Source organism: Drosophila obscura, unplaced genomic scaffold, assembly GCF_018151105.1.
Source record: "Drosophila obscura isolate BZ-5 IFL unplaced genomic scaffold, ASM1815110v1 contig_150, whole genome shotgun sequence".
NCBI lineage: Eukaryota > Metazoa > Arthropoda > Insecta > Diptera > Drosophilidae > Drosophila > Drosophila obscura.
The window spans coordinates 10,065,153-10,090,806 of record NW_024542736.1 but is presented as its reverse complement, the minus strand read 5'-3'; the positions used below and the strand labels follow the sequence as shown (position 1 = coordinate 10,090,806).

The 25,654-nt window shown below is 46.0% G+C and overlaps 4 protein-coding genes across 8 annotated transcripts; 3 read left to right on the top strand and 1 right to left on the bottom strand.

The window, feature by feature from the left end:
• Positions 1–265: 265 nt before the first annotated feature.
• Positions 266–4,034, top strand: LOC111075730 (transcription factor Sp4). The gene is made up of 2 exons (XM_041591575.1): positions 266–1,274; positions 1,313–4,034. Exons 1-2 carry the CDS (start codon positions 642–644, stop codon positions 3,644–3,646), a joined length of 2,967 nt encoding a protein of 988 aa, XP_041447509.1. The 5' UTR covers positions 266–641; the 3' UTR covers positions 3,647–4,034.
• Positions 3,915–5,266, bottom strand: LOC111075735 (telomere-binding protein cav). Its single transcript, XM_022369206.2, has 3 exons — positions 5,235–5,266; positions 4,728–4,868; positions 3,915–4,640 (listed from the first exon to the last, which is right to left on the bottom strand). The coding sequence occupies exons 2-3, from the start codon at positions 4,845–4,847 to the stop codon at positions 4,038–4,040; spliced, it is 723 nt and encodes a 240-aa protein (XP_022224898.1). The 5' UTR covers positions 4,848–4,868; positions 5,235–5,266; the 3' UTR covers positions 3,915–4,037.
• LOC111075733 (CCR4-NOT transcription complex subunit 6-like) lies at positions 5,026–25,359 on the top strand. Of its 5 annotated transcripts, none has more exons than XM_022369203.2 (8): positions 5,026–5,196; positions 6,173–6,204; positions 6,422–6,550; positions 6,643–6,829; positions 6,918–7,093; positions 23,852–23,920; positions 24,176–24,488; positions 24,554–25,359. In XM_022369203.2, exons 2-8 carry the CDS (start codon positions 6,198–6,200, stop codon positions 25,326–25,328), a joined length of 1,656 nt encoding a protein of 551 aa, XP_022224895.1. In that variant the 5' UTR covers positions 5,026–5,196; positions 6,173–6,197; the 3' UTR covers positions 25,329–25,359. The 5 variants fall into 5 exon arrangements, with proteins under 5 accessions (XP_022224895.1, XP_041447507.1, XP_041447505.1 ...); XM_041591571.1 differs by lacking the exon at positions 5,026–5,196 and adding an exon at positions 5,423–5,839; XM_041591573.1 differs by lacking the exon at positions 6,173–6,204.
• LOC111075732 lies at positions 7,899–11,394 on the top strand. Its single transcript, XM_022369202.2, has one exon. The coding sequence runs from the start codon at positions 8,431–8,433 to the stop codon at positions 10,423–10,425; it is 1,995 nt and encodes a 664-aa protein (XP_022224894.2). The 5' UTR covers positions 7,899–8,430; the 3' UTR covers positions 10,426–11,394.
• Positions 25,360–25,654: the final 295 nt, after the last annotated feature.

Here is a 25,654-nt window from a genome sequence, read left to right as displayed (position 1 = left end):
TAATAAATATTTTGTTGATATATAGGAAATGTGTAGTTACCGTGTATTTACCATGTAAAAAAAAAGACATGACCTTTATTGAAACCTCATTTTATAAGTTATCCAAGAAAAAAAACTCCTTTAGATTAACCAATCCTGGCGAAAATCAATTCATAAATAGGATAAAATTATATTTTAAGTGGTGAGATACCTAACTAGGTTGTAATATTAAATCGAATAACAAAATTGAGGAATGTGATTTTTCTCATTATATTTACGGTATATTATGAAAATGTCAATCTGAGAATAGGTATATTTTTGAGGGTCAGACGGTATGTTTGATCCATAAATTTGCGGTCACACTGCTTACTTCTTCTTCTGCGTTTGTGTTTGTCAAAACAAAATTAACAAAAAAAACAATTAATTTGGCCTTAGTTTTGATAATTTAAAACATTGGCCGATTTAAAAACTTGCATGTAATTGAAGATATCGCGCGCTACTACATACATGTCCGTGTGATCAACAATTGTTGCTGCTACAGTCTCGAATTCAAAAGAAAAGTTGCGCGTCTGGAAAGAAAAAAATTGAAATGTTTACTTTAAGTCCCTTGCAAGTTGAAAACCTCAATTAAACAGTTGGAAAGGCAGTCGCAAGTAGCCAGTATGCTGCAGTATAAGAATGCCACGGCTGCCAATAGTGCGCCAGCAGCCACGCCCGCTGCCAGCGTTTCCGGGAAGGCGCCACAAGGGAATGGAAACACCAACGCTGCTGCTGCTGCAGCCCCCACCATGCAACAGATCATCAATATCCACCAGATGCCCACACAGTTCGGGGGCGGCAGCGTTTCAGGCGGACAGCCCCAAGCCATGCCCCAGAACATGTTCCAGATTGTCCAGCCGATGCACGGGATGCAGACGGTGAATATCGATGGACAGGAGGCGATCTTCATACCCAACCTGAATGCACAGCTGGCGACAGCACAGGCCGTGAATATCAACGGGCAGCAGGCCTTCATCACGCCCAACGGCCAGATCCTGCGTGCTCCACAGTCGCATGCCGGCCAGGCCGGTGGTCAGGCCATCCAGCTGCAGCAGGCCACGCCCACACAGATCATCAATGGCCTGGGGCAGGAACAGACGCAGCTGTTTACCATTCCCGGCACTAGCATTCAGATACCGGTGACCAATCTCATCCAGCAGCAGCAGCATCAGGGGGCAGTACAGGTCCAGCAGCAGCAGCAGCAGTCCCAGCAAGTATCGACGGCTGGTGGTCAGGCTGGAGGTTCCCAAGGCGTAGCAGGCGGCGGCGCCGGCACGGGAATGGAGGCCTGCAGGCCACACAGCTGCCGAGCACCATCACCATCCCAGGCACGAATATCCAGATACCCACATCGGTGGCCGCGGCCAATGGGCTGCTGGGTAACCTCTCGAATCTGTTGGGCGTCGGCGGTGGAGGCGGCGGCACCTCCACGCTCAAGCTGGAAAATGGCCAGCTCCAGCTGCGGCCACAGTTGGTGCAATTCCCGCAGCCCGTGCAACAGCAGACGGTGGCCGTGCAGATACCCGTACAGACGGCAGGCGGACAGACCATTTACCAGACGGTCCATGTCCCAGTGCAGGCAGCGCCCGGTGGTCTGTCCAATCTGATGCAAGCCCAGTCGATGGGCATGCCCGCTGCGGCGGCTGCCACACAGATGCACCAGATGATGCCACAGTTTGCGCAAATTGCACAAATTGTGACGCCCAACGGGCAGATACAGCAGGTTCAGCTGGCGCCGATGCCTTACAGCCAGCTGCCGCCGAATGCGAACATAATACATATCCAGAATCCCCACCAGCAGCAACAGCAGCAGCAGCAGGTGCAGGTGCAACAGCAGTTGCAACAGCAACAGGTACAGCAGCACCAGCAGCTCCTCCAGGCCATTCAAGAGGCCTCGGCGAGTGGCCAGATACCCGCGAATCAGCCCATCACCATAACGAATGCCCAGGGACAGCAGCTGACGGTGATACCCGCCCAACTGAGGCAGAATCCACAACCCACTGCGACGCCCGCGCCACAGGCAACCACTGCCATGCAGCTACCCGCCGGACTCCAGGCCCTGCCCATACAGAATATCCCTGGATTGGGTCAGGTGCAGATCATTCAGGCGAATCAGTTGCCCGCCAATCTGCCGGCCAATTTCCAGCAGGTGCTGCATCAACTGCCACAGATGCCACAGGTGCATGCCCAGGCGACAGCACAGACGCAGGCACAGGGTCAGGCGTCGACCAATGCAACATCATCATCATCCACTACGATGCCCAAGCAGGAGCCACAGAGTCCCACGCAGATGATTACAAACATCAAGCAGGAGCCGCCGGATACATTTGTCGCTGCTGCTCCAACGGCTAATCCTCCGCCATCCACGCTCACATCGATGGCAACGTCCCAGCCGCAGCCACAGCAACAGCAAATCAAATTCATTGTGCCGCAGGCGCTGCCAGCCCCGCAGACGGAAGGGGGGAATCCGAATTCCCATTCGAATACGAATCCCCTCTCGAATGTGACTATCCCAGCGTCCATACAAATCACAGCATTGCCACAGACCCAGCCACATCCACAGCCCCAGGCATCCAACGTAGCCACGTCCCTGCCACCGCCTCGAACGCCACCGGTTTCGATAGCCACCATTGCCAGGAGTGGCAGTGGCAGTCTCCCCACAAAGGCCACCACCATAGTGAACACCTCCAGCGCACAGATAACGATTGCACCCACCGGCGGGCAGCAGGTGATGCGAACCACAGCAGCGAGCGGCATCAGGAGCAACAGCAGCAGCAGCAGCAGCGTCAGCATCACAAATCCCAGCATTACAACGCCAGCGGCCCAGACGAGTGTGAGCGTGAGCATGGATGCCAGCGGAGCGGGGGCAGATATCAAGCCCAGACTCAAGCGTGTGGCCTGTACCTGTCCCAATTGCACCGATGGCGAGAAGCATTCGGATAAGAAGCGCCAGCACATATGTCACATACCCGGCTGCCAGAAGGTCTATGGCAAGACCTCCCATCTGCGTGCCCACCTCCGTTGGCATACGGGCGAACGGCCGTTTGTCTGTTCGTGGGTCTTTTGCGGCAAGCGTTTCACCCGCTCCGACGAACTGCAGCGCCATCGACGCACACACACCGGCGAGAAGCGCTTCCAGTGTCGCGAATGCAACAAGAAATTCATGCGCAGCGATCATCTGTCCAAGCACATCAAGACGCACTTCAAGAGTCGCTCCGGTGTGGAGCTGATCGAGCTGAGCATCAAGCAGGAGCAGAAGAACAGCGCCAAGAGCATCAGCACGATGAGTGGCATTGTGACGATCGAGATACCTGGCGGCGGTGGTCAGGTGATGGGCAGTGGTGCCTCCAGTGTGGCGGCAACGGTTGCGGGCTCAACTGTTACAGCAGCACCGGGCGGGGCGACTATTGTCCAGCTGCCAGCTGGCGTTGTGGGTATGGTTAGTTATGGCGAGGACGAAGAGGATGTGGATGATGAGGACTCATCTGAATTCAATTCATCTGAGGAAGATGAGGAGGAGCTGGATGAAGAGGAGCAGGACCCGGACCCGGACCAAGAGAGTGGCGAGGATGAGGAGAAGGCAATGACCATTTCGGTGAGCGAAATGGGTGAAAATTCATCCAACTAGCATTCGGAGTCGCTGTTCATGGAACAGTTCATGTTTGATCATTTCCCATAGCACAGGCAGCAGCAGCCTCAGCCTCAGCCGCAGCAGATCCTTCTCCTTTAGGAGCGACTCATTTGTAAATAATGTTCATAATATTCCTAAGCATTTCAAATGTTACTTTTTGTTTCGTGTAAAATTGTACATATAGCAGAATCAATCGAGAGGATCGACAATTGTATTGTTAGTTAAGGGTTTTTTAACATTTGTACTCAATTAATTAACTAGACTGTAGACTTTAATCGAAATGTGTTTTTTAATGCAGTTTTTTATACAATCCACCCACACACAGACACACAGAGCAACAACAAATATATACTATAAATAACATCAAAACAACTCGCAATTACTGGATTCATAGGTCAGCCTCCTGTGTGGATGCGGCTGCCACTTGTGTACCAAAAGCAATGTAATCCTCACTGCTTGGTGCTACTGGCTGCGACTGTGACTGTGAGACAACCAGGGACATGCTCTCCGAGTTCATCTGAACGCCAGCCTGCATCCAATCTTCATCGTCCTGATCATCGAACTGTGGAGTACGTGGCCGCGCAAAGAACGAAGTCTCCGTTTCTGATTCCGACGGAGACGTTGGACTTTCCTCGCCTGGGAGAGACTGTAAGCAATCGATAGCCGTCTGGGCTAGGCGCTCACGCTCACGCTTCCAACGATCTAGTCGAATGTTGTTCGTCCTTTTCAGCTGGCTTCTGTTTACGAGATTGGCGTTGGCCACATCTTCGTCCGTATACGGGGTCACCATTTTCCTGACCACCGCCTTCACCAGCATAGCATTGATGAAACGCTCCGAACGATTGTCCAGACGATTCTTCTCATTAAACCGCTCCTTGGCGTCCCACAAACAGTTGAGATGTGTCATGTCGACGCATACTTTGACACGCAGACACAGCTCCTTCACCTCATCGCGGCTGTACTTCCGTTGCAAATCCTCAGGGGTTACTACCTGCCAATGGTTGCCCGGATTATACAGATTATACATACATGTATGTGGATGCCATCCCGGTTTGATTGTAGTGTAATTTTTACTTACGGTTCTCGAATAGTATGTCAAAGTTAATTCCCTCTCGCTTTCTTCGGTATTGTCCATCAGCAATTTCTTCTCCGCGGCAAGGTACTTGACGAGGTATTTCGGCAGTCCTGTTCCTGACATGGCTTTGCTTTGACTATAATACTATAATAACGCGAACAAATAACAAATTTTCTAATAGCATCTCCCGCTCGAATTATCGAAATGCAACTCCACCAAACAATGCACTAAAATACCAACATTCGAGAAAATACCAGCTCGGATTGGTATTTTAATACCGAAGAAGATAAGAAAAGAGGAAATGGCCAAAGACGAAAAGAAGAGCGACGGTTTACACAGCAGAGCGTTGATCAAACTATACTATATTTAAACATAAATACAACAAAAAGACGTCTGTTGTTAACGCGCCAACACACGCAGTTAAAGCCAAATAAAACGAACCCAGAAAGTGGCTAGTCTAGTTAAGCAAATAGTACGAAATCTCTACGTGTTTTTATTTCATTCCTGTACCTGAGTGTGCGTGTGTGTGTGTCGTGTCTGCTTGCGTGCTTGGATGCGTGTGTATGACTGTGTGGGACAAGAGCAGAGCAGAGCGCTTGTTTTGTTTTGACTAAAAACCCAAGTTTTGTTTGAGCATTTGAAATGTCTGTCAAAATGGAGCAGAGTTTCCAATTTTGGGATGTTCTCGTGACGCGTAATATTGTCAGCCAGCGGCAACACTCGGCGGCTGGCTCCAAGCCACCATGTATACAAAAACAAGAAACGACGGTGAAAACGAAACGCGCAATAACCAAAGGGAAGACAAACGCGCAGAAAGAGGAATGAGATGGGGGAGAAAGCAATATAATAGTAGTTTCCATTTGAGTTGAGAATCATGACTAGAGAACCATAAATAAGCGAGAAAAACGAAAAATATAAAATTTCTAGTGCACTACAGTTTGATGAAGAAATACTGACAGCTACAGTTACATTTGCAAAATTATTGAGTAATAAGCGGCGACGAGACCGGACCGTACAAGGGAAGCGGCAGAGGCGCGTTTGTGGAAAGAGGCGGGACAATAGTCGCTGGAAAGGTGCAAAAAGTTGAGCCACAGCCACAGGAAACCCACATGCAGGTGAACAGCCCCGGACACGGAATCTAATCAATGCTGCATCGTTTCGTCCATTTTCCGTGGTTTCGCCCACCCACGCTATTAAATAGCTTGCTCTCTAACTGTAACGCTCCATTTTCGTGGTCATAAACGAGTATACGTATGTATGTGTGTGGTGTGCGTATGCTGTGTCTGTGTGTATGCTTGCACTTTGCGCGCGCTTGCAAAAATCCTTTTTTTTGCATTTATTTTTGATTTTGGACCCCAACCAACCACCCACACCCTCTCCCCTATCGAGTCTATCTTTGTTTACTAATACAAAATAATAATTCAAACCAATTTATTAATATTTTGCAGAGACGCTTATCATCAGGCGGTTATTATGAAAGGTTATGATTTGTTTCCAACTATCCTAAACAAAAAAAAAAACAACAAAAAATACGTACTTACAAAAATACATTCCATTTGTGTTGCTAAGCGAGGTTTTGTCTCCTAACCTGAGCGAGCCCTAACTTCCTTCAAAGAGAGCTTGCACCGCAGTCCGTTAATACCGAACACTACTCTAACTGTGCTCCTCTTCCCCTCTTTCTCGTCCATCTCTCACAGGCAACCATTATAAGATGTCTCGTAACAAAGACAAATACGACAGCGCCAATCGAAGGCAGCAGATCTTTCTCTCCCAAGAGGACATTGCCGCTGGCAAAAAGACAAACTGGAGCGGCCTCGAAATAACTGGTGAGTGATTGCACCCGAAATAACTGTGGATTTCTCTGTCTCTCTGCCATCCACATCCACATCATGGCTCCCATAATTACCGTTTCTTACAGGCTGCGTGCGGAACATCAGCCCCTCGCTGTGGGAGTTCGAGCATTTGACCGCCCTCTACCTGAACGACAACCAGCTGCTGCGACTCCCCGCCGACGTGGGCATGCTGACCAGCCTCCGCACCCTGGATCTCTCCAGCAATAAGCTGCGAAGTCTGCCCGCCGAGCTGGGCGAGTTAATACAGCTGAGGTGGGTAATACGGTTACGACGCAGCATGCATGCAATGCATTTCATATGGAAACCACATCTTTCACTCACAATTGTTGCTCCTTTTTAGGGAACTGCTGCTGAACAACAACTTTCTGCGCGTGCTGCCGTACGAGATTGGCAAGCTCTTCCATCTGGTCATACTCGGCCTGATGGGCAATCCGCTGCAAAAGGAGTTTATGAACATCTACAACGAGCCGAATGGCACGTCCAAACTGCTCACCTACATGCTGGACAACTTGTCATGTGAGTGTCTACGCTTCGTTTTTGTTTTGTTTTTGTATGTGTGTATGAGTATGCCATGCCGCTCCTGTTCATGGAGCGGATCTGTGTGCGTGTTGGGGTAAAAAGGAAAGCACATAAGCACATGGAAGAAAAGGCTTCCGAAAAGAGAAAGTTTTCTCTGTGCCACCAAGGGTATTTTGACTTTGTGGGGAGATATGATATTGCCCGGAATCTAATATTATGTACATATTTATTGAACCTTTTAGCCTTATCTCTTTCGAGTACATGGCACGCATTCCAATATAAAATTAACATACATATTTATAAAGTTTAGCCAAGCCCTGAAAACCTCTTCTTTTTTCCACGTCTATTATTGATTCAATATCGATTATTGATTGATTGATGTTTCCATCAGCTATTTTGAACAGGATAATCTTTAAGTCTAGCCACAGCAACAACAAATACAGCTAGTGTATTAAATGGGTGTTTACGAGTACCAGGATCAGCCAAGTAACCGGTTTTGGCTGGCAGCTGCTGTAATTAAAGTTCAAACTCATGGTTTCTCATTAATGCCAAAAAACATAATGCACAGCCAACAATTATAAGTTTGTTTCTTTTTTTTTAATTGAATGCAACAATTACAACAATTGGCAGCGGCTGAAAAAAAAGAACTGCACGACCTCGACATGCAAAAAGCCGCGCTCTGGACGTTGGCCCGAGAGCAGCGTGCAGCTTGCAGTGTGCATGATCAAGCCGGCAGTGTTTGTGGATTGCAAGTGTGGAACCCAAGAGAATCCAAAGCAACAGAGAGAGAGAGAGTGCCAGAGCGAGAGCGTGCTCCAACTGGGCATAACGGCTTTTACTGTTAACCGGTGTGGGGGCCGGCGCGCAAAAGCTTGAATTGAATTTTCAGCTGACTTCAGTCTGCCGCACGCCAGGCTACGAAGCGGACGCTCTCTGCTCTTGCTCTTGGCCACAGAAACAAAAACCCGTTCGCGACCGTCGCACCCGATTTGTCTCGTACTCCGTACTCGTTACGTACCCGTACCCGTACCCTTACCCGTGTTTCGGTTGGCAGCCGCGCATGCGCAAAGTGTTTCGTAATTGACAGCCAGCGAGCAGCAGCAACGGCTTGTCCCAGTTTTCAGTTCGCTTTTCATTTCGTTGTAGACAGAGATTTTTGTAGATTTTTTGGTAATGCCCACGGGCCGCGCGAATGCATCATTGAGTGTTGGGGGCATAGTATATTGAAAGCGGCCAAGTGATGTGCAATCGACTACGTACCAAGCCCAGACGACAAGCAACAGACGACGCCACCACCCACAGAGATCAGGAGCAAGGAGCAAGGCGGCAGGATTATGAGATCGCATGTGGCCGTCTATCACGCGCCAGACAACGGGAATATCCATGCTGGACCCTTTGCTAGATACCATCAGCATCAGCACTTGCACTGGGCCTCAACGCCGCCGGTTCCTCCACCCACATCAGCCGCTGCCGCTGCCGCCGCCGCCGCCTGTTACAATCAGCTACAGCGCCAGCGCCTGCATCATGGACCACACGCTCCCTGGACACCTGCTCAGGCGCAGGGGCAGACTCCACTCCCTCAGGCAGGCAGCTATGGCATTGGATTGTCCCTACCGCCTGTGGTTAATCAGCAGCGGATCAACGAGTGTGCAGGAATCCCACTCATCTCGAACGCCTCCAGCCACTTGTCGCCGGGCCAGCGTCAGCGTCTGCTAAGGAAGACGGCTCCAAAGACGCCGCCATGGCCACCGACGGGGTTGCACTCGATGTCCCAACTGGCGGCCCATGCCCAGGGCATGCCGCTGCTCCAGCAGAACGGCAAGCAGCATCTGTCACAGCACCACCATCCGCAACAGCCGCAGCAGCACCAGCACCATCATCCAACGTCGTGGAGTGGCTACCAGCCGATGCCCCCAACCAGCCAAAGCTACAAGCTGGCGGATAAATGCCGTGCCCTACGCTACCAGAACTCTGCTCCGCCCATGCTCCAAAGCCAGGAGAAGCAGACGCAGGCCGGCAGTGCCACTGGCGGCCAGGATGCCACACCGCCGCCGGAGAGTTGCTTGCCACGGATAATCAAGCCGCGCAAGCGCCGCAAGAAGGATCGGAAGCCCGGAAACGGGGTCTTGCTCAAAATGGAACCGGACTTGCAAATGAAGGCGTCCGTCCAGGGAGAGGACCATCCATACCATCATCATCTGCTGCCTCTGGGCGGAGGTGGCGGACTCTTGCAGCACGATCACACGCACGGCGTTTGCTTCTGCCGGGACTGCGATCCGCTGCGATCCCTGTGGGACTACCAGACACAGACGCTGCGTCGCTCGCTCTCCGATGCCTCGTCCAGCGAGCCGGGAGGCGGCAGCCGGGAGTCCTCCTCCTCCACCTCGTCCACGCACTCATCGGATAGCTCCTGCGATAGCTCCATCTGCTCGCAGAGCTTGCCGCCGGCCAGCGACTGTGCGCCCACTGTGCAGGAGGAGAGCGTCGAGGAGTTTGCCCCCATAACCGTGGACAGCAGTCGGGCGGAGATTGTGGGCGTCATTGGATCGCAGCGAAGCCACCAAGTGGGTCATGCCCATGAGGGCGTCACCGCGACGCCTTCACAGTGCAGCCTCAGCGATGACTCGGGCTATGGCGACATCTTGAGTGGGATCAACATTGCCAACGATCTGTTTGGCAACATTGGCTTCAAAGGCAGGGCCTCATCATCGGAATCATCCTACTCGTCCGCCTGCGCCCAGGCGGAGACGCTGCTCGACGAAAGCATCAGCGAGATATCGAGGAAGCTCATCGAGACGTGCAGCAGCAGTGCGTCGTCGTCGTCGACGTCAAGCGGAGATCGGCACGGTTCGGTATTGGGATCGGGAGCTAGCGACAGTGGCTTGGATAGTGCTGGCAGCTACAGTCGCGACTCTGGCCTCGTCTTTAGCTTTGAGCATTTGAATCTCAATTTGAATCTGACGGATGCGACGCCCACATCTTTGGATTTTCTTGTGGATTGCAACAACAACAGCAGCAGCAGCAGCAATAGCAAAAGCAGCTGCGACAGCAACCAAAAAAACAACAATAGCATCAGCATGGGCAACGACAAGGGAGGAGCAACCTCACAGCAATTTTATAACAATTGCTTTGGCCTGTTGTGGCAGCAGCAGCAGCAGCAGCAGCAGCAGGGTGGAGGCGGACACGATGACAGCCAAGTGGCAGCTGCCAAACCAAACCAAAACCAAAACCAAGACCGAGACAACCGCCGCGACACACCCACAACCAGGCGACTGATACTGGGAACGTTGCACGGTAAATTGAAGCCAGCATTTTCCACCATCTCGTGACGCCGACAATGAAAAACTAATCAAAAATCCAAAGCGACAATCCCCCATGGAATATAATAACTACAGGAAGGAAGGGAAGGGAAGGCAAACGAGGAGTCGTCACCGGCGTGCCCTTAAATGGCAGGCGTTCGAAAGTCGTTCATTTTGAGAGAATGGAGAGATTGATCCGCTCAAACGCAGCTGTTTTGGGGCTGACGATGCGTGGGCGGGCGGGCGCATGAAGAGAAAATGTATATTCAAGAAATTTTCAATTTCAACCGAAAACATCAATTGCATAACCAACCAACCAACCACCTTCCAACGAAAGACAAACGAAAGAAGAAAAGCCATTAAATCTGTTCAAGGCATACACATATGTGAAAGATGGTCATCATCACGATCATCACGATCATCGGGCGACGATAAAGAAAGCAAAAACAAAAGGCCAACAAGTTTTACAAACTCCCCAAACCCCAATGGAAATCGTACGAAACGGAACAGAAAGACAGGCCGCCGCAATCGGGACTTGGGAGACTGGATGGGAAACCTTGTACATACATACAACATACAACACTTTAGCTGCTTCAAAACTTTCACTTTCACTGCCTGCCGACTGGCGACTGCTGACTGCTGACTGCCGACGATGCGGCGTTTTATATTTTTAAGACAGTGTTTCTTTTTCTTTTTGCCAAAGACCACCACAAAATGTTGACGGGGTAGCGGCTTGGTGTTGCGGGTGGAGGGGAAAGAACGTGAGAGAGAGAAGAGAGAGAGATAGAGATAGCGAGACTTGGGTGCGCGAGAGAGACTCTTATGCAGATTTTGTGGTGAAAAAAGAAGAAGAAACTTTGTAAAAATCGAATTGAACTACAAACTATGACTATATATATATATATATATACCTGTACGATATCTACAGATCTAGCGAGTATATTTCACTGTATCTACTACAGATCTACGAGTACTATATCTAACCATACTTAGAAATACATCTATGTACAATATGTATGTATCCATCTATATATGTACTATTTACTTTAATTGTTGTTATTTGTGCATTAACGTTAAGCCCCAGAGTTTTGTATAGATTTGTACGGGTTGTTTTTATATGGAGGGGGTACTTTTATCAGTTAGCTGTTGGACATAATCGAGCTTAAGCCAACGTTCCTACATAATAATATTGTTTTGTTTCAGCGACTCCTTGGGTTCCATTTAATATTAATTTTATTTTAGTGTGTAATCGTGCCGAAGCGCTACAACGTGAACTTTTCTTAGTTTTGTAAGTCCTTAAGTTATCCTTAGACACAAAAAGAAGGATCTCTGTGAGGGTTATAGAAGTTTATTTTATTAGTAAATTGATTATTGCATTTCCAAATGTTAGGACACTTGTTGTCTTTAGATTTGAATGGAAAGTACTTACATATAAAGTGGTTATTAGGGTTTTTATTCGACGAAGTCAGTGTCCAGTCGAGTGGGGATTGGGGGTCTTTCTTGTATTTAAAGTTATTTCAGTACTCTCTTAAGCATTTCCCCCCTTCTTTTATTTAGAATTCTATAAAATTTCGAATGGTATTTTATGCGTAAAACTATATTTAAATTTTCTTCTGATTATAAAACTCAGTTTAAAGAGTTACTGCTATGCAAACTAGAATAATGTTTGTTTCGTCTTCAGATCAACTTCTGGTCTCCCATTCCCCTTTGAAAACAATTAACTATCAATTCATTCACATCTTCCTCATACATTTTCAAGTGAAGTCTCATAATTTGTTAAATTGTATAAAATTTGTTGTGCTGTAGACGACGAGATCTCCCTCCGTGGCTGTGGAGATCTGGTGCAACAATTAATTCCGATTGTGAAGATCGCCAAAGCATAAAATCTAAATCTGAAAATCGAGAGCAGCCCTAGTTACCTGCTTTGTTTGTTGGCGAGTAAAAGTTTTCGCCTGTTATTTTTTTTTTTTCTTTCTTTTTAATTAAAAGAAACTCACGAACGCGGGCGCACAAGCGCACTGAAATTACTTGGAAGTTTTCCGCTCTACTCGACGCTGACTGTAGACTCTGACTCTAGACTCCGGCTTGGAGGCATCGTCACAGCTCAGCATCAGAGCTGTTGGAAAATGTCACAGATTTTCCATTGGCAAGTTCCGGCAGACAGGCAGGCAGGACAGACAGAGACTTGTGTTACCATTCCCCAGATAGAAATTACCACTCGAAGCTAATTTATTTAATTATTATTTTCACTAGTTTGTACTCGTATTGTATTATCCGTATTATTGTAGTGTTTGTTTGTATGTAAGCATCGTTTTTGCACAAATAACAATATATGTAGTTTACACACAATACTCTCCCCCTCCCCCTCTTTTATAACCCAAACACACATTTGTATGCTCCCCGCCACCACCCCCACCCTATACAGAAACAAAAAATTGAAACCTTATTTATTTTGATTAAGATCGAACTCAAGAACTCAATAAAAAGTGTAAACAGAAATGTCAAACAAAGAAAGAACTTGATTGCTGTTTTGATAGTCTCAAAAAATTCGGAGAAAAGAAAAGAAAAACCCAAAAAAACTTCATCTTCTAATGAGGCACGTACAACAGATGGAAAAATAAACAGAACTGTAGGCCTACACACCATTTTTTGGAGTAGCATGCACTTGAAAATGAACTTTCCCAACACATTAGCTCTTGTTGACAGAAGACGACGTCGACGACGAAGACGAAGACGCAGACGCAGACTTTTCTCATTGCACAGCGACAGATCTCCATTGTCAGGGAGTAGAGGATCCCAGTATGCTGGAATACCAGTATGGATGGATGGATGGATGGACGGATACATAGATGAATTGGTTGTTGCGGCCCTGGGTCCCACCTTTCACCTTTTTGCGAAAAAGATTAACCGCTGCAATAACCGTAACTGGCAAATTAATTTTTAAAAATTTTTGTGCCCGTCATTAGGCTAATTAATGTCTCCATTTTAGGATAGTATCTCTCTCGTCATCCAGCTAGTTCTTTTCTGTATTCTATTCTTTTAAATGCTGTTAAAGACGCCTATTTCCCATTTGCAACCATCATCAGGGCTTTCACAACGAGGTCTGAACTTCCAGAGGTCCGGACCCGGACCGTACCGGACCGGACCAGACCAGACCGTCGAGCGTTGAGTGGGTCAGTGGATAATTGGGTCATTTGCAACACTGTTTGCGCCATCAGTTTCAGTCAGCATCGGGTACGGTACGAGCCACCGAGTGGCAGCAGCAGCAGCAGCAACAGCAGCGGTGGCTAATGTGTTTTGGCTACGTCAATAAATGCGTCGCGTCGCGTCGCGTTTGTGGCGTTGCTGTTGTTCTTCTCTCCAACGAAGCGGGACCAGGCCAGGCCAGGCCATCTCTCTCTCTTGGCAGACCATCCACCATGTTGCTCGGCTTCGCTCTCTCCCTCCTTCTGGCCACTCAAAATTTAATTGTTTTTTCTCACCTTCCCTAACCGGGCGGGGGGGTATGCGCGCTTTATAGTTCTGTGTGCATTGAACCGAAAAAGAGGCAACCAATTAGTTTTCTTTTAGCTGGGACATGATTTGAGTATCTTTTTGATCTTGAGTCACGTTTTATAACATCGAATATATTTTGTTGATAAGTTAAAAAATGTAGCAAGAATTTGTGGCACTTTTACACCATAATATTCTGTTTACACGTGGTTTTCATTATTGCGATTCAACAAAATCTCAGTTTTTTCCCAATGCCAAAAAGTTGCATTATTTTTGCGCACAGGAGCGTTTATTCGATTAGTTATGCCCCCGTCTATCATTCGACTTCCAGCACCAACAGCGATAACCAAAAACAGCTGCTCCAAAATTAAAACTTTGGCGTTTCGTCCATTTAGCTGTCGTTTCCCATAGCCTAATTGAATCTTCAAAATTAGCTTGCTTTCCATTGTTTCCAGCTGGTTTTTCATAACGCAATAACGCAACTTTATACCAACGAAAACTCTCGTTCTGCGTTATTGGCTTAATTTCGGTTTCAATAGCTAACGTGCAGCAGTGCAACTGAGCTATAAGTATTCTATAAACTGGGTATAGAAAGTCCTTTCAGTATAACCTGAACCCATAAACCATAAATGTATCCATGACACTGACAAATGAGTTTCTCAATAGTTTATCGAATGGAAATATACAATTGTACAAATTAAATATTTCAAAACATACATATATTGAATAGAATGTACATAGCTCCTGGAAAGCGTATTCCAATCGCCACTTGGGACTTCTACATGAACAACGATCTTTCCTGTTGCTTCTTCTAATGACATTTTTCACTTTGTCTTGCCATGTTTTTTTGTTGTTGTTGTTTTTTCAAACTTCCTCTGGCGTGCCCAGCTACTTTTCCACCAAGTTGATTTTTCTTTTGGATGGGAAATTAGCATTTCGCCATGAAATTGAAAGTTTCAGTTTCCAATTAACTTGGCCAGTTCAGTGGGCCAGACGAAACAAAAAAAGGTTCATCATCACGGCATGGCATGGCATGAGCAATGGGCAATGGCTGATTGCTCAAGTTCCTCTCTGAACGAAGAGAGAGAGAGAGAAACAACAAACACACAGAAAAAATATGCTGTTAATCCGAATAAAGGCCAAATGTCTACGAAAAAGGTTACGCAAAATGTCAAACAGTTAAGAATCCCAACTCCTAACGGCCACAAATGTCATTATTACATTTATTTTCCCCCATTTTTAATGTCGTCTGCAAACGCTCGCGCTCATGTCGTTCATGTGGTTTACTCGTGGTGATTCTTATATGTAGTTCTGCTTCTGCCTTGGTATTATTTCAGTTCTTAGACAATGTTCTGTTGGTTTCTTTGTCTGTCACAGCCAGCAGAGTGTTGATCGCTCGCTCATTCGCGCTCTCTTTTGCACAGCAGAAGAATGATGGAAGGAAGGGCTCTTGGGTTCCACACAGCTTAATGTGGAGTGGATTATATGTGCATATAATTGGATGCTATTAAAGTATATTTAATGTGTGTGTGTGTGTGCAAGCACTGTACTATGTGTGTGTGGAAATATGGGGTATGCGGTTGAGAAATTTACAGATCTGAAATACAAATAAAGATTTGATATTTGGATGGAAATAATAAAATATAAGTGTACAGAGATACATATAGACAAAACCCCCAAAGATCACACCTCTTTAGCTGCAAACTTTCTAAAGTTCTAGACTTCAGAAGATGCTGCTTTTATCAGACTTTTCCAGCGTAACCATTGTTAGTCAAGAGTTTCATAATCAAAAGCCAATTAGGTTGTCCATTTCTTTAGAAGATTATTATTGAACATGATTAGGTCACAAGCTAAGATTGCAACCAGTGGCTGGGATGGCATGGTCATTAGAACAACTAATAACCGATTCGGAGCCCATCAACGCATCTGACCACTCATCCATCTCATTGTCATTACTGCAGCCAACCACAAAAGATCTTGCCAAGATCTCTTGAAGATCTCGCAATGCGTGGCTGCTGCTGCAGCATCAAATGATGAAATCATTTGAGGCCTAATGTCGCGCCTCTGACGTAAACACACATTAAAAAAAAAAAAGAGAAAGATGCACACAGTCAAAGGGCCAGCTGGGCCGGATCCCCACCTGACCGGAGATCGTAGACCGGAGCTACTATGAATGATGGGGCTGCTTGATGGTTGGATGGTAGTAGATGGACTATCTATAGAGACACTCTGGTGTTAAGTCTTTCTGCCATTTGTGTCTGCTGCTGCTGCTGCTGTTGTTGTAACATATTCTTTTGCTTTTTTGTGCGCTCGCTCACGAAATGAGCACAACATGAATTCATTTTTTCTGCTTATAATACCCTGTATTAGTGGGGTAGTGTGGCAAGAAGTTGCACTGTACATATTCTTAAAATAAGAGGGTTGTCAATACCCCAACGATGGTTTATATTCAGACATATATAGCACAAGGGTAAATTGTAGAGGGTTTTTCGATCTCGAGCACAATTGGCAGATAACATTTAAGAAGAGCTGTGGAGTTTTGGAGCAAGTTTAACTACATTTTTGTGGCTACATTTCTTCAGCTAATTCAAAGCTTTGGTTTAGCTATTCCCCATCAATCTGCTACAGATGTGTACTTTATTTATAAATTTGAAGAAAGCTTAGGCTAAACCTCGTCCTGGCCGATATTCTTTTACTTTTAGCGGGGGGTATACTTGTAGTCGAAACCTTAGGGTCTTCTACATATTTTTATTCATTGTCTGTTTGTTGCGTTGTTGCGTTTCTCTGTCTATCTCTTTCTGTTGCTGTTGCCAACGTCTGTACAAATTTTGCCCCTCTAGTATGTAGGTTTACGAGCATCACTTGGCCTGGCCCGTCGTCTGGGCTTTATTATTATTGCTGCTGCTTCTGCTGCCGCTGTTTGATGACGATGTTTTTCAGTGCTCATTGCATACACTGCCACTGCCACTGCCCCGCGACTGCTGCCTGTTGCTGTTATTGTTGTAACTGTTACCTAATCGTTTAATTGGCTTAAGTCTGTAGAGTCTGTTTTTTCCGCCGCTTCGCTCCCTCCTGGTGATTTTATTACTCGTTTTTTGGCTTTTATTTAATTTAATTTTTATGACAACTTTGTGCTTTGTAATGCATTTTAAACGCATCGCGGCATCATCGATTCCCACATTGTTAGCCGATTTAGTGGAGCATGTTGATAGCCAAAAGGGAAGAGGAAATGTATATAAATACACTGAGAAAATGGGGAGATCATCAAACAACAAGGTACACTGTATTTTTTGTTTGTTTTACGATCATCCACGCCAGCTAAACGCACAATCGAAAAAGGCAAACCAGAAGTCAAGGGAAACCATAAACAAAATACATGTTTTGTGCATGATGTTCGGCTGGAGACTATGATCAAGGCTCGGTCCCACGAATAGAAAAACATGACGATACATATTGATACTCTACTCGAGTCTGGACAGGAGTCTCGAAAAGGGTTCAGGCATGCCCACAGCAGGTTTATACTTTTAATTTGTAGCTCTCTGCCCAATATACCTTTTGAGTTCCAATTGTGTGTCTTCCTGGGTATGGAAAGCATGACAAAGAGCTGAAATGGTTTATTTATACTCCACTCGTATGCTCGAAACCGGTATTTATAACTGCAATTGGGCGAGGAAGAGGCGATACGCGACAGAAGCAGCAGTATCAAATGATGATGATGATATTAGTGCCAAAAATTATAATAGTAACAAGCAACAACAACAACAACAACAACATTAGCACCAACATAAAAAAAAACAGCTGTTCATTTGGGGCCATCACGTACCCAAGCCATCGCCCCCCGCGCCGTACCCCTCCCTCTGTTGGCTTTTGTGAATGTTAACGGTTATTTCGGTTACGAAATGTGAACTTTTTTTCTTCTTTTTTTTGTGTGTTGGATGGGGCAGTATTTTGTGCTTGGTCATGACAAAGCTTTTTCCGTTTCTCGTTTTGTGTTTTTTTGAAGTCTCTTTTTTCGAGCGATTCGCATAATTGGCCCATATTTTTTCTTATAAATATGCAACAGAAATCGGAAATGTCTTCTGTCTCGTCTCGTCTCGCGTCCCCGCCTCTTTGTTATTGTTTTAAATGCGGAAGTGAGGCTTACAGCCAAGCCAGCCTGTTTTCATTTCATTTGGTTTCTTTTCGTTTTCATTTCACTATATTGTGCCCGTACCCTTACCAAGCAGAGGGTATTACCATATTTACTAAGTGTTTGCACTGCAGTAGGAGCAAGCATAAAGTACTCCATATGTATGTAGAATTTGTGTGCTTTTGTGATATTGAGACAGTTCATTTTGCTGATGTAGAGCTACTAAGATCTAGAACCCAGAACCTGGACGACTCCCCTACTCGATCTCTCTCTGAGTGAGATATAACGGCCCGATATTATATAGTAGGTGGGAAGAGAAAAAGTGAAAGATAAAACGTAACGTGCTGTATGGAAATAGAAATAATATTTGCCATCAGTTGGAAAGAGGATGACGAAGTGCAGGAATCTACATATTACATTATTTACAACAACAAAAAACCATAGAATATAAGACTAAGACTGACTAGGAGTACTAGGTATTGTAGTGTCGCGGCACGTGTGCCGTTTTGTATTTGTAAGAGTATCTAAAGCTTCGGCCGCTGAAGAAAGCCTTTACTTCTGGCTTGGTTTTTGGTAGGGGGGCTTATCAAGGTTTTTGTTGCGTAAAAGGAAGTGCAAATGGTTAGAAAGTTTTATGGGTAGACGGAAAGATGGACTGACAGACAGAATGGCCAGGGAATGGGCTTTTGCGTGTGGAGTGTCTGCCCCTTAGATGTATGTCTGTGCTACAGGCTGTGTCACTGTCAGAGTCGCGTCCCTCTGCCCATCTCTGTCTCCAGGCAGCAGGCATCATGCGGCATGAGGCATGCGGCAGGCAGCCAGCAGCGTAGGCCGCTTTCCAACTGCGGGAGAGAGAAAGTGCGAGTCCGCCGAGCGAGTGCGCTCGCGCAAAAGTTTCAAAAGTGGATCAGCGAAAGAAAAATAAACGTAACCAGGCGGCGTGCAACAGCAGCAGCAGCATTGTTGGACGATCGCGTGAGTGCCGCTGCCTCCTACGAAGATGCTGCATCGGGTGGAAAGAAAGCCCCCACACCATTCGCTCTGTGCATAATCATTGTGTGCTGCGCGCGCGCACACATTTCCAATTGATTTTCCATGTGACGCAGCACAATTGAAGTTTCAGTTGCAGTCTTTTGAATATGGCGCTCACGGATCAGTCACGATCGTCCAATGACCCAAAGAGTCTCCACCAGCCAGCAACTAACAACAGCCATTGCCACTGCAATGCTGTCCAACTGGTTTCCCACACGCATACGATACGTGTGTTTGCCGAGTGTGTGGACTGGACTGGAGTGGAGTGGAGTGCAGTATGAGTATGGAGTGCCTGAAGTGCACCTTAAATTGTGTTTCATTATTATGATTTTAATGCCAGATTGTCTTAAGTGGAAGCATCGAATCGACAGTCCAGTGGTTCGTTCACTACAGTCGTACTTCTCTAACTGGAACTAACTTTGTCATACATCAAAATTGTTTAGATATTATTTAAGTTACAGATATCTGTAAGAAATACTCATAATGCTGCATTGAAATGTTCATGTTAAACCTCCCGCACTGCGATAGAAACTAGCTTTTTTATATGCTAAGTTTTTTGTGTTGAAAAAAATCACGGATCACGGAAATCTACCAAGGTGACATGATGTGCCCCATAAAAGCATTACATCACAACTTAAATTGTGTTTTATTGTTAGGGAAATTTCATGTTAAGGAAGTTCCCCGTTTGAGTTATGGAGATACATATGTAAAGGCCATTTAATAAATAAAGATTACAGATTTAATACAGATTCTCATTCTATAATCTTTCTAGCAGAAATATAGAAATAGCTATCGATGAAAGTCAGTTTCCCGATCCTTGCGTTTCTTATTTGTAAATTTAAATCCTGCATCAAAAGGAAGGATCTGTCTAACATTTGTTTTGCAAGGATGGCAAGTGCTAGTCATCCATAGCAATTGTGGATTTCCATTGCTCCGAGATTTATTCTTAGCCTCTTTTTTTATTTTTGTTTTTAGACTGCTCCCAATAAAATTAAAAAAAAGTCTGCCCACCCTTGATGTGTAGGTTTCACTGTATGTAGTCCCCCCAACTGAAGCTAAGAGTAGCCGGAGAACGCCATTGAACATTGGCAGTCATTTGCTGGGAGCTCGTCGTCGCCTTCGATGTCGATGCCGATGTCGATCTCGATCTCGATGCCGCATTGGGAAAGAAAAAACTGGTGCAAATGAAACAAGTTATCTAATTGCAGTGCTTCGAAGTGTGGCAAGTGGCGAGTTGACTTTTGTTTTCTATTCGGAGCAGGCCTCCGATCTGCTGTGGCTGCTCCTCCACCTCCACCTTCTCCTTCTCCGTTGTGGCTGCAACATGTTGTGCATACGAAATGTCTTGGCTAACCCAACACCACACCACACAGACACAGATACAGACACTCTCGATACTGGTGTGTGGAACAGGCTCTTGCCGCATTGGCCTCTTGGCGTTTTTAATCGCACCAAATTTCAATTTGAATTTCACTTTCTTTTTCGATACGCTCACTTGGGTTTTTGCCTTTCGAACTTTTGTCTTGTGTTGTGTTGTGTGTTCGTTTTTCTGTTTCTGAAGTTTTGTGGCTTTTGTGTATTTCATTTCTTTTTGTTTTCGAATGCAGAGCCAAAGCAACGACCATGAAAAATTGTGTGAGATAGAAAGGGCTTTCTTGAGAAGCAGCATTGAGAAGGCGCTGGCACTTCCAAACACGACATGGCGTGACATCAGGCTCTCTCGGCTCTGAGCGCTGAGCCGCATATTGAACTATTATTTGTGGAGCTCCACTTCGTTTGAGTCTGAAACTTCTCCTCCTCTCTGAAACCGTGTCAAGAGAGAGTAAATATAATTGATATGCGGCCATTAGGCAATAAATAATCTCTATTGGGGGCGCACAAAAGAGCGGTCAATGGATGGCAATAGTCGAACTTCCATCTAACGATATCTAGCAGGAGGTTAAGAGAACGGATGGGTTAAAGGCTCAGATTAAGATCAAGAAATATGGAGAAAGGTCTCCCAATAGAATAGAAGAAGATTCAAAAGAGAAAAGTGCCCCACAGGGACTATTTTCTATTCATGAAAGGCAAAAAAGAAGGACGCTAGGAACACAGAAATAAAATCATTGATCTAGATCTAGTTATCCATTATATACGTACATACATATGCTCAAAGACAGCTCTAAAATATCTCTTAATGTACCTCTTCGTCGATAGTTTAGACTCTACGGGACTCTTGAGGAATCAAACTGTATCTAATTTGTATTTATACATACCTACTTACTGTGGATCTGTCCAGTCATAAGTTTGTTTCCACTGCATCTTGGGTTTCCATTAAATTAATGGATTTTTTGCGGGGTACTCTATGATTATCGCCAGATAAGATCCCAATGTCACATAACATCGGTCAAGTCCAAATATTTGTTAGCGGAACTTTCAGTTTCATTTTTATTATTTTTTCATTCTTCTATAAAAACAATAAACAATAAAGTTTTATTTTTTTTGGTTAGTGTGAGATTTAGGTAATGTTTCTTATTAGTTTTAAAGCGTACATATATAAAAGAGTTAAATACAACAGTACCGTTAATGGCTCTACATGTGGTCATTGTTTAGTGTGGAAATTAGATAATCAAAGACTATTTGAAATATTGACATCTGAAATATTCAATGGAGTCTTTTGTATGTAAAACATTCGTCTGTCTTTCAGTGGATACCACCACAACTTTCCTCAAATAATATTATTGTTAATGAGGCACGCTTGGCTGGATGAACAAATTTGTTTTAATATTTTGTCAAAAAGTGTTTTTTTGTTCGGTTTCCTCTCTTTTAGTTACCCCGTAACGCGCTGCTTTCCATATGTGTCACGCGTGTGTGTGTTAGTTTGTGTGTGTCGTGTCGTGTGGGGGCAATCAGTCATAAATTTGGTGAAATTATTTACCCATTCATCCCCCACCCACACCTGTTGGGTGCCGTTTAGGTGCCATCTCTAGGCTCGAAGCGAATGCGCGGGCGCACGCGTCAAGTAAAAGTTCCATAATTTACCATACCCCCCCCACCCACACACACACAAACCATACGAATATATCCACCACTCACTCTTTTCCTATCCCAACAAAAATAACAACAACAACAGCAACTGGGAGATGCCACTTGGGGGATACTCGTATTTGTGCATCACAAAATAGTTGGCATTGAGATTGTGATTCTACAATATTCTGTCGAATAATCAAAAATCAGTTTTCGCTTGCAATCCAACCAACCAACACATACAAACAACACTCCAAAAACAACACTCACCTACACACACGGATAGAGGAGGCAACCGTCAGCCGTATAGAGAAGAGAGTTACCGTTACCGCTGCTCCGCTCCTCTCCTCTCAAATATCCTGTTTTGCTATTCGCACTTTTTCGGGTGACGCATTTGCGTGTGCTGCGTAATTTCTGTTGTGTTTTGTTTGCAATTTAAATTTCAATTCCAATTAAATAACGTTTTTGCATTAATAAGTTTGCAATTAAAATGCAATCAAAATTATGTTAATGTAGTCATTAAAGGGACGACAGTCAAAAAGAAAAAAAAAACAACAAAACAAATCCCAGACCCCCAAACAGTAAATAAATGCTAAAAACAGCAAGCGGCAACACACACATAATATTATGAACCAAAAAAAAAATCACAAAATTTATTAATAAGTGAAAGTTTTTAGTCGTTGGTTGTTGTATTTGTGCACAAACAAAATTATCCGAGAGGGAAAAAGAAATGCAAAAACAATCATCGACTCTTGGAAACAAACCAAAAACAAGAACAACAACAACAACAGCAGCAACAGCAGCAAAAGCAGCAGCGGCAGCAACAGAAGCAGCGCAGCAACAAGCGCCAGCCCGCCAGGTCGTGAGAGGAGGAGTCCAAGAGAGTTTGTGCAAACCAGCAGAGGGAGGCGAGGTCGTGCGAGGGGCCCAGAGAGTGCGCCCAGACAGCAGGTCGCGAGAGGAGCCCAGAGAGTGCAAGCAGCCAGGTCGCGCGGGAGAGAGGGCCCGCGGTTAGCAACTGAACGAATGCGTTCCACACATAACGGCGCCTAACTGGTCATAATAGAATCCCCAAACAGCAGCAGCAGCAAGCAACAGTAACGACAAAACAAAACAAAAAAACAATAATTTCTGCGCCGACCCCCTCTTTTGAAAATGCTGTAAGAAGGAATAGACGCCACGGATAATAACAGAAGAAATGGGGGCGGTGTGGCGCGAAGATCTTTCGCGCCCCCGCAACCACGCCAGGTCCTATACCATCCGATGGCCCAGGCATCCCAAGTTACCGCCAATTGGAGAAATCCAGGTAACACCTGTAAGTGCACATTTCTTTCTCTCTCTTTCTCGGTCGCTCTCTCGCTCACCTTGTATACATATGCAAAAAGGCCAAAGTGAAGCAAAGGCGGAAGCAATTTGATTGCTTGTGCATGTCACTTTCACCGTTTGTAATCTTGATGTGTGTGTGTGTGGTGGGGGAAAAGAATGAAGATCAAGGTAGATCAAAACAAGGTAAGGCATTCCCAGATGACACTCGGGAACTAGGCAACTCGTGAGAGCGGTAATGAGTCACCTGTGGGAATGTCCCACCTGCTGGAAATGCACCCTGCTAGAAGTGGGTCATCCGGGGATAGGGGTGTAGGCGTAGGAGCATGTGCGTGCATGCAAATGTGTGTGTTAGGTGCATGGTATATAGTACATTCGAATGAATGTATGTTTGGGTGTTAATTTCATCATCGAATGACTCTCTTTGCATTTCACTCACCAAATAACAATATATTCATCTCTGTCTCTTTTTAGTTACTGTGAATCCACCACCCCAGAGGCCATGGCTGCCCCTGGCCAAGCCGAACAAAACTCGCCCAGCCTGTAAGTGTTGTAGTCCTAAGCCTTTCCAGCAATTATCCAGGTATATACAATGGTACATGTGCACTCTAAGAGAGTGACCTATTTATACGAGTGCCTGGATCTTCCAATAGGCGGTTGTTGGGGACCTTTGGTAACCATGGATCTAATGGAGCCATTCCTGGTTCATTCTAGTATAACTACCTTGAACAAGTGATTCCTGTTCTTGATGTGGAATATGTCCCTATTAATTGATATTTTTCCACTCTCTTTTGGCAGGCATTTTTACGGTTATGTGCTACAATGTGCTCTGCGACAAATATGCGACACGGCAAATGTACGGCTACTGCCCATCGTGGGCCCTGTGCTGGGAATATCGGAAAAAGTCAATCATCGACGAGATACGTCACTATTCGGCGGATATCATAAGCCTGCAGGAGATCGAAACGGAGCAATTCTATCACTTCTTTCTGCCAGAGCTCAAGAATGATGGCTATGAGGGCATATTCTCGCCCAAGTCGCGTGCCAAGACAATGTCCGAGGTGGAGCGGAAGTATGTCGATGGATGTGCAATATTCTTCAGGGCCTCAAAGTAAGTATTGGCTATAGAGAATGGTAGAGGATGCTAGAGGATGCTAAAGTATGATTCGCTTACAGATTCACCTTGATCAAAGAGCACTTGATCGAATTTAATCAGCTGGCGATGGCCAATGCCGAGGGATCGGACAACATGCTGAACCGTGTGATGCCCAAGGACAACATTGGTCTGGCTGCGCTGCTCAAGGTGAAGGAGAATGCCTGGGAGCCGATGTCCGAGGTGACACAGATCTCACAGCCGCTGCTCGTCTGCACGGCGCATATCCACTGGGATCCGGAATTCTGCGATGTTAAGCTCATTCAGACGATGATGCTCAGCAACGAGCTGAAGACGATAATTGACGAGGCCTCGCACAGCTTCAGGCCGGGACACAAGAACGACTCGAACAGCGTTCAGCTGCTGCTCTGCGGCGACTTCAATTCGCTACCCGATTCCGGAGTGGTTGAGTATCTGGGCAAGGGACGGGTCTCCATGGACCATCTGGACTTCAAGGACATGGGCTACAAGTCGTGCCTGCAGCGCCTGCTCTCGAACGACACCAACGAGTTCACGCATTCCTTCAAACTGGCCTCCGCCTACAGCGAAGACATCATGCCGCACACCAACTACACGTTCGATTTCAAGGGCATCATCGACTACATATTCTATACGAAGACGGGCATGGTGCCGCTGGGTCTGCTCGGGCCCGTCTCAAATGATTGGCTGCGCGAGAACAAGGTGGTCGGCTGTCCCCATCCGCATATACCCTCCGACCATTTTCCGCTGCTTGTTGAACTGGAGCTGATGCACACGGCCAGCCAGGCGCCTCCCAATGGGCTGATCAACCGACGGTAGCAATAGAATAGACGCGGCAGACCCACCACAACCACCATGATGACAACGACAACTACACGGACAGCAGCCACAATCGGAGGAGGAGCAAGTGGGAGCAGTGGTAGTGGTGGTGGTGGTGGTGGTGTCGCCGGCGTCGTCGTCACTAGCAGCAGCAGTGGCAGTGGGGTAAATAATATTCACGGCAGCAGTTACAGGGGACGCAGCAACAGTGGCAGTGGCAGTGGCAGCGGCAGTCACAGCCACAGCCATCGCATAGTGGCACAGAGAAAGGTCAATCCTGTAGCAGCTGCAGCGGCACCACCAACAGACAAGCTGCCACCACCACC

What these genes read in the sequence shown, in the direction of transcription:
- LOC111075730 (XM_041591575.1), top strand. Translation starts at nt 642, where the DNA reads ATGCTGCAGTATAAGAATGCCACGGCTGCCAATAGTGCGCCAGCAGCC. An exon ending in CTGGAGGTTCCCAAGGCGTA is followed by an intron (nt 1,275 to 1,312) that starts GCAGGCGGCGGC and finishes GGAGGCCTGCAG; the next exon opens with GCCACACAGCTGCCGAGCAC.
- LOC111075733 (XM_022369203.2), top strand. An exon ending in GAGCGGCCTCGAAATAACTG is followed by an intron (nt 6,551 to 6,642) that starts GTGAGTGATTGC and finishes CGTTTCTTACAG; the next exon opens with GCTGCGTGCGGAACATCAGC. An exon ending in ATATTCTTCAGGGCCTCAAA is followed by an intron (nt 24,489 to 24,553) that starts GTAAGTATTGGC and finishes ATTCGCTTACAG; the next exon opens with ATTCACCTTGATCAAAGAGC.
- LOC111075735 (XM_022369206.2), bottom strand. Translation starts at nt 4,847, where the DNA reads ATGTCAGGAACAGGACTGCCGAAATACCTCGTCAAGTACCTTGCCGCG. An exon ending in TGACATACTATTCGAGAACC is followed by an intron (nt 4,641 to 4,727) that starts GTAAGTAAAAAT and finishes AACCATTGGCAG; the next exon opens with GTAGTAACCCCTGAGGATTT.
- LOC111075732 (XM_022369202.2), top strand. Translation starts at nt 8,431, where the DNA reads ATGAGATCGCATGTGGCCGTCTATCACGCGCCAGACAACGGGAATATC.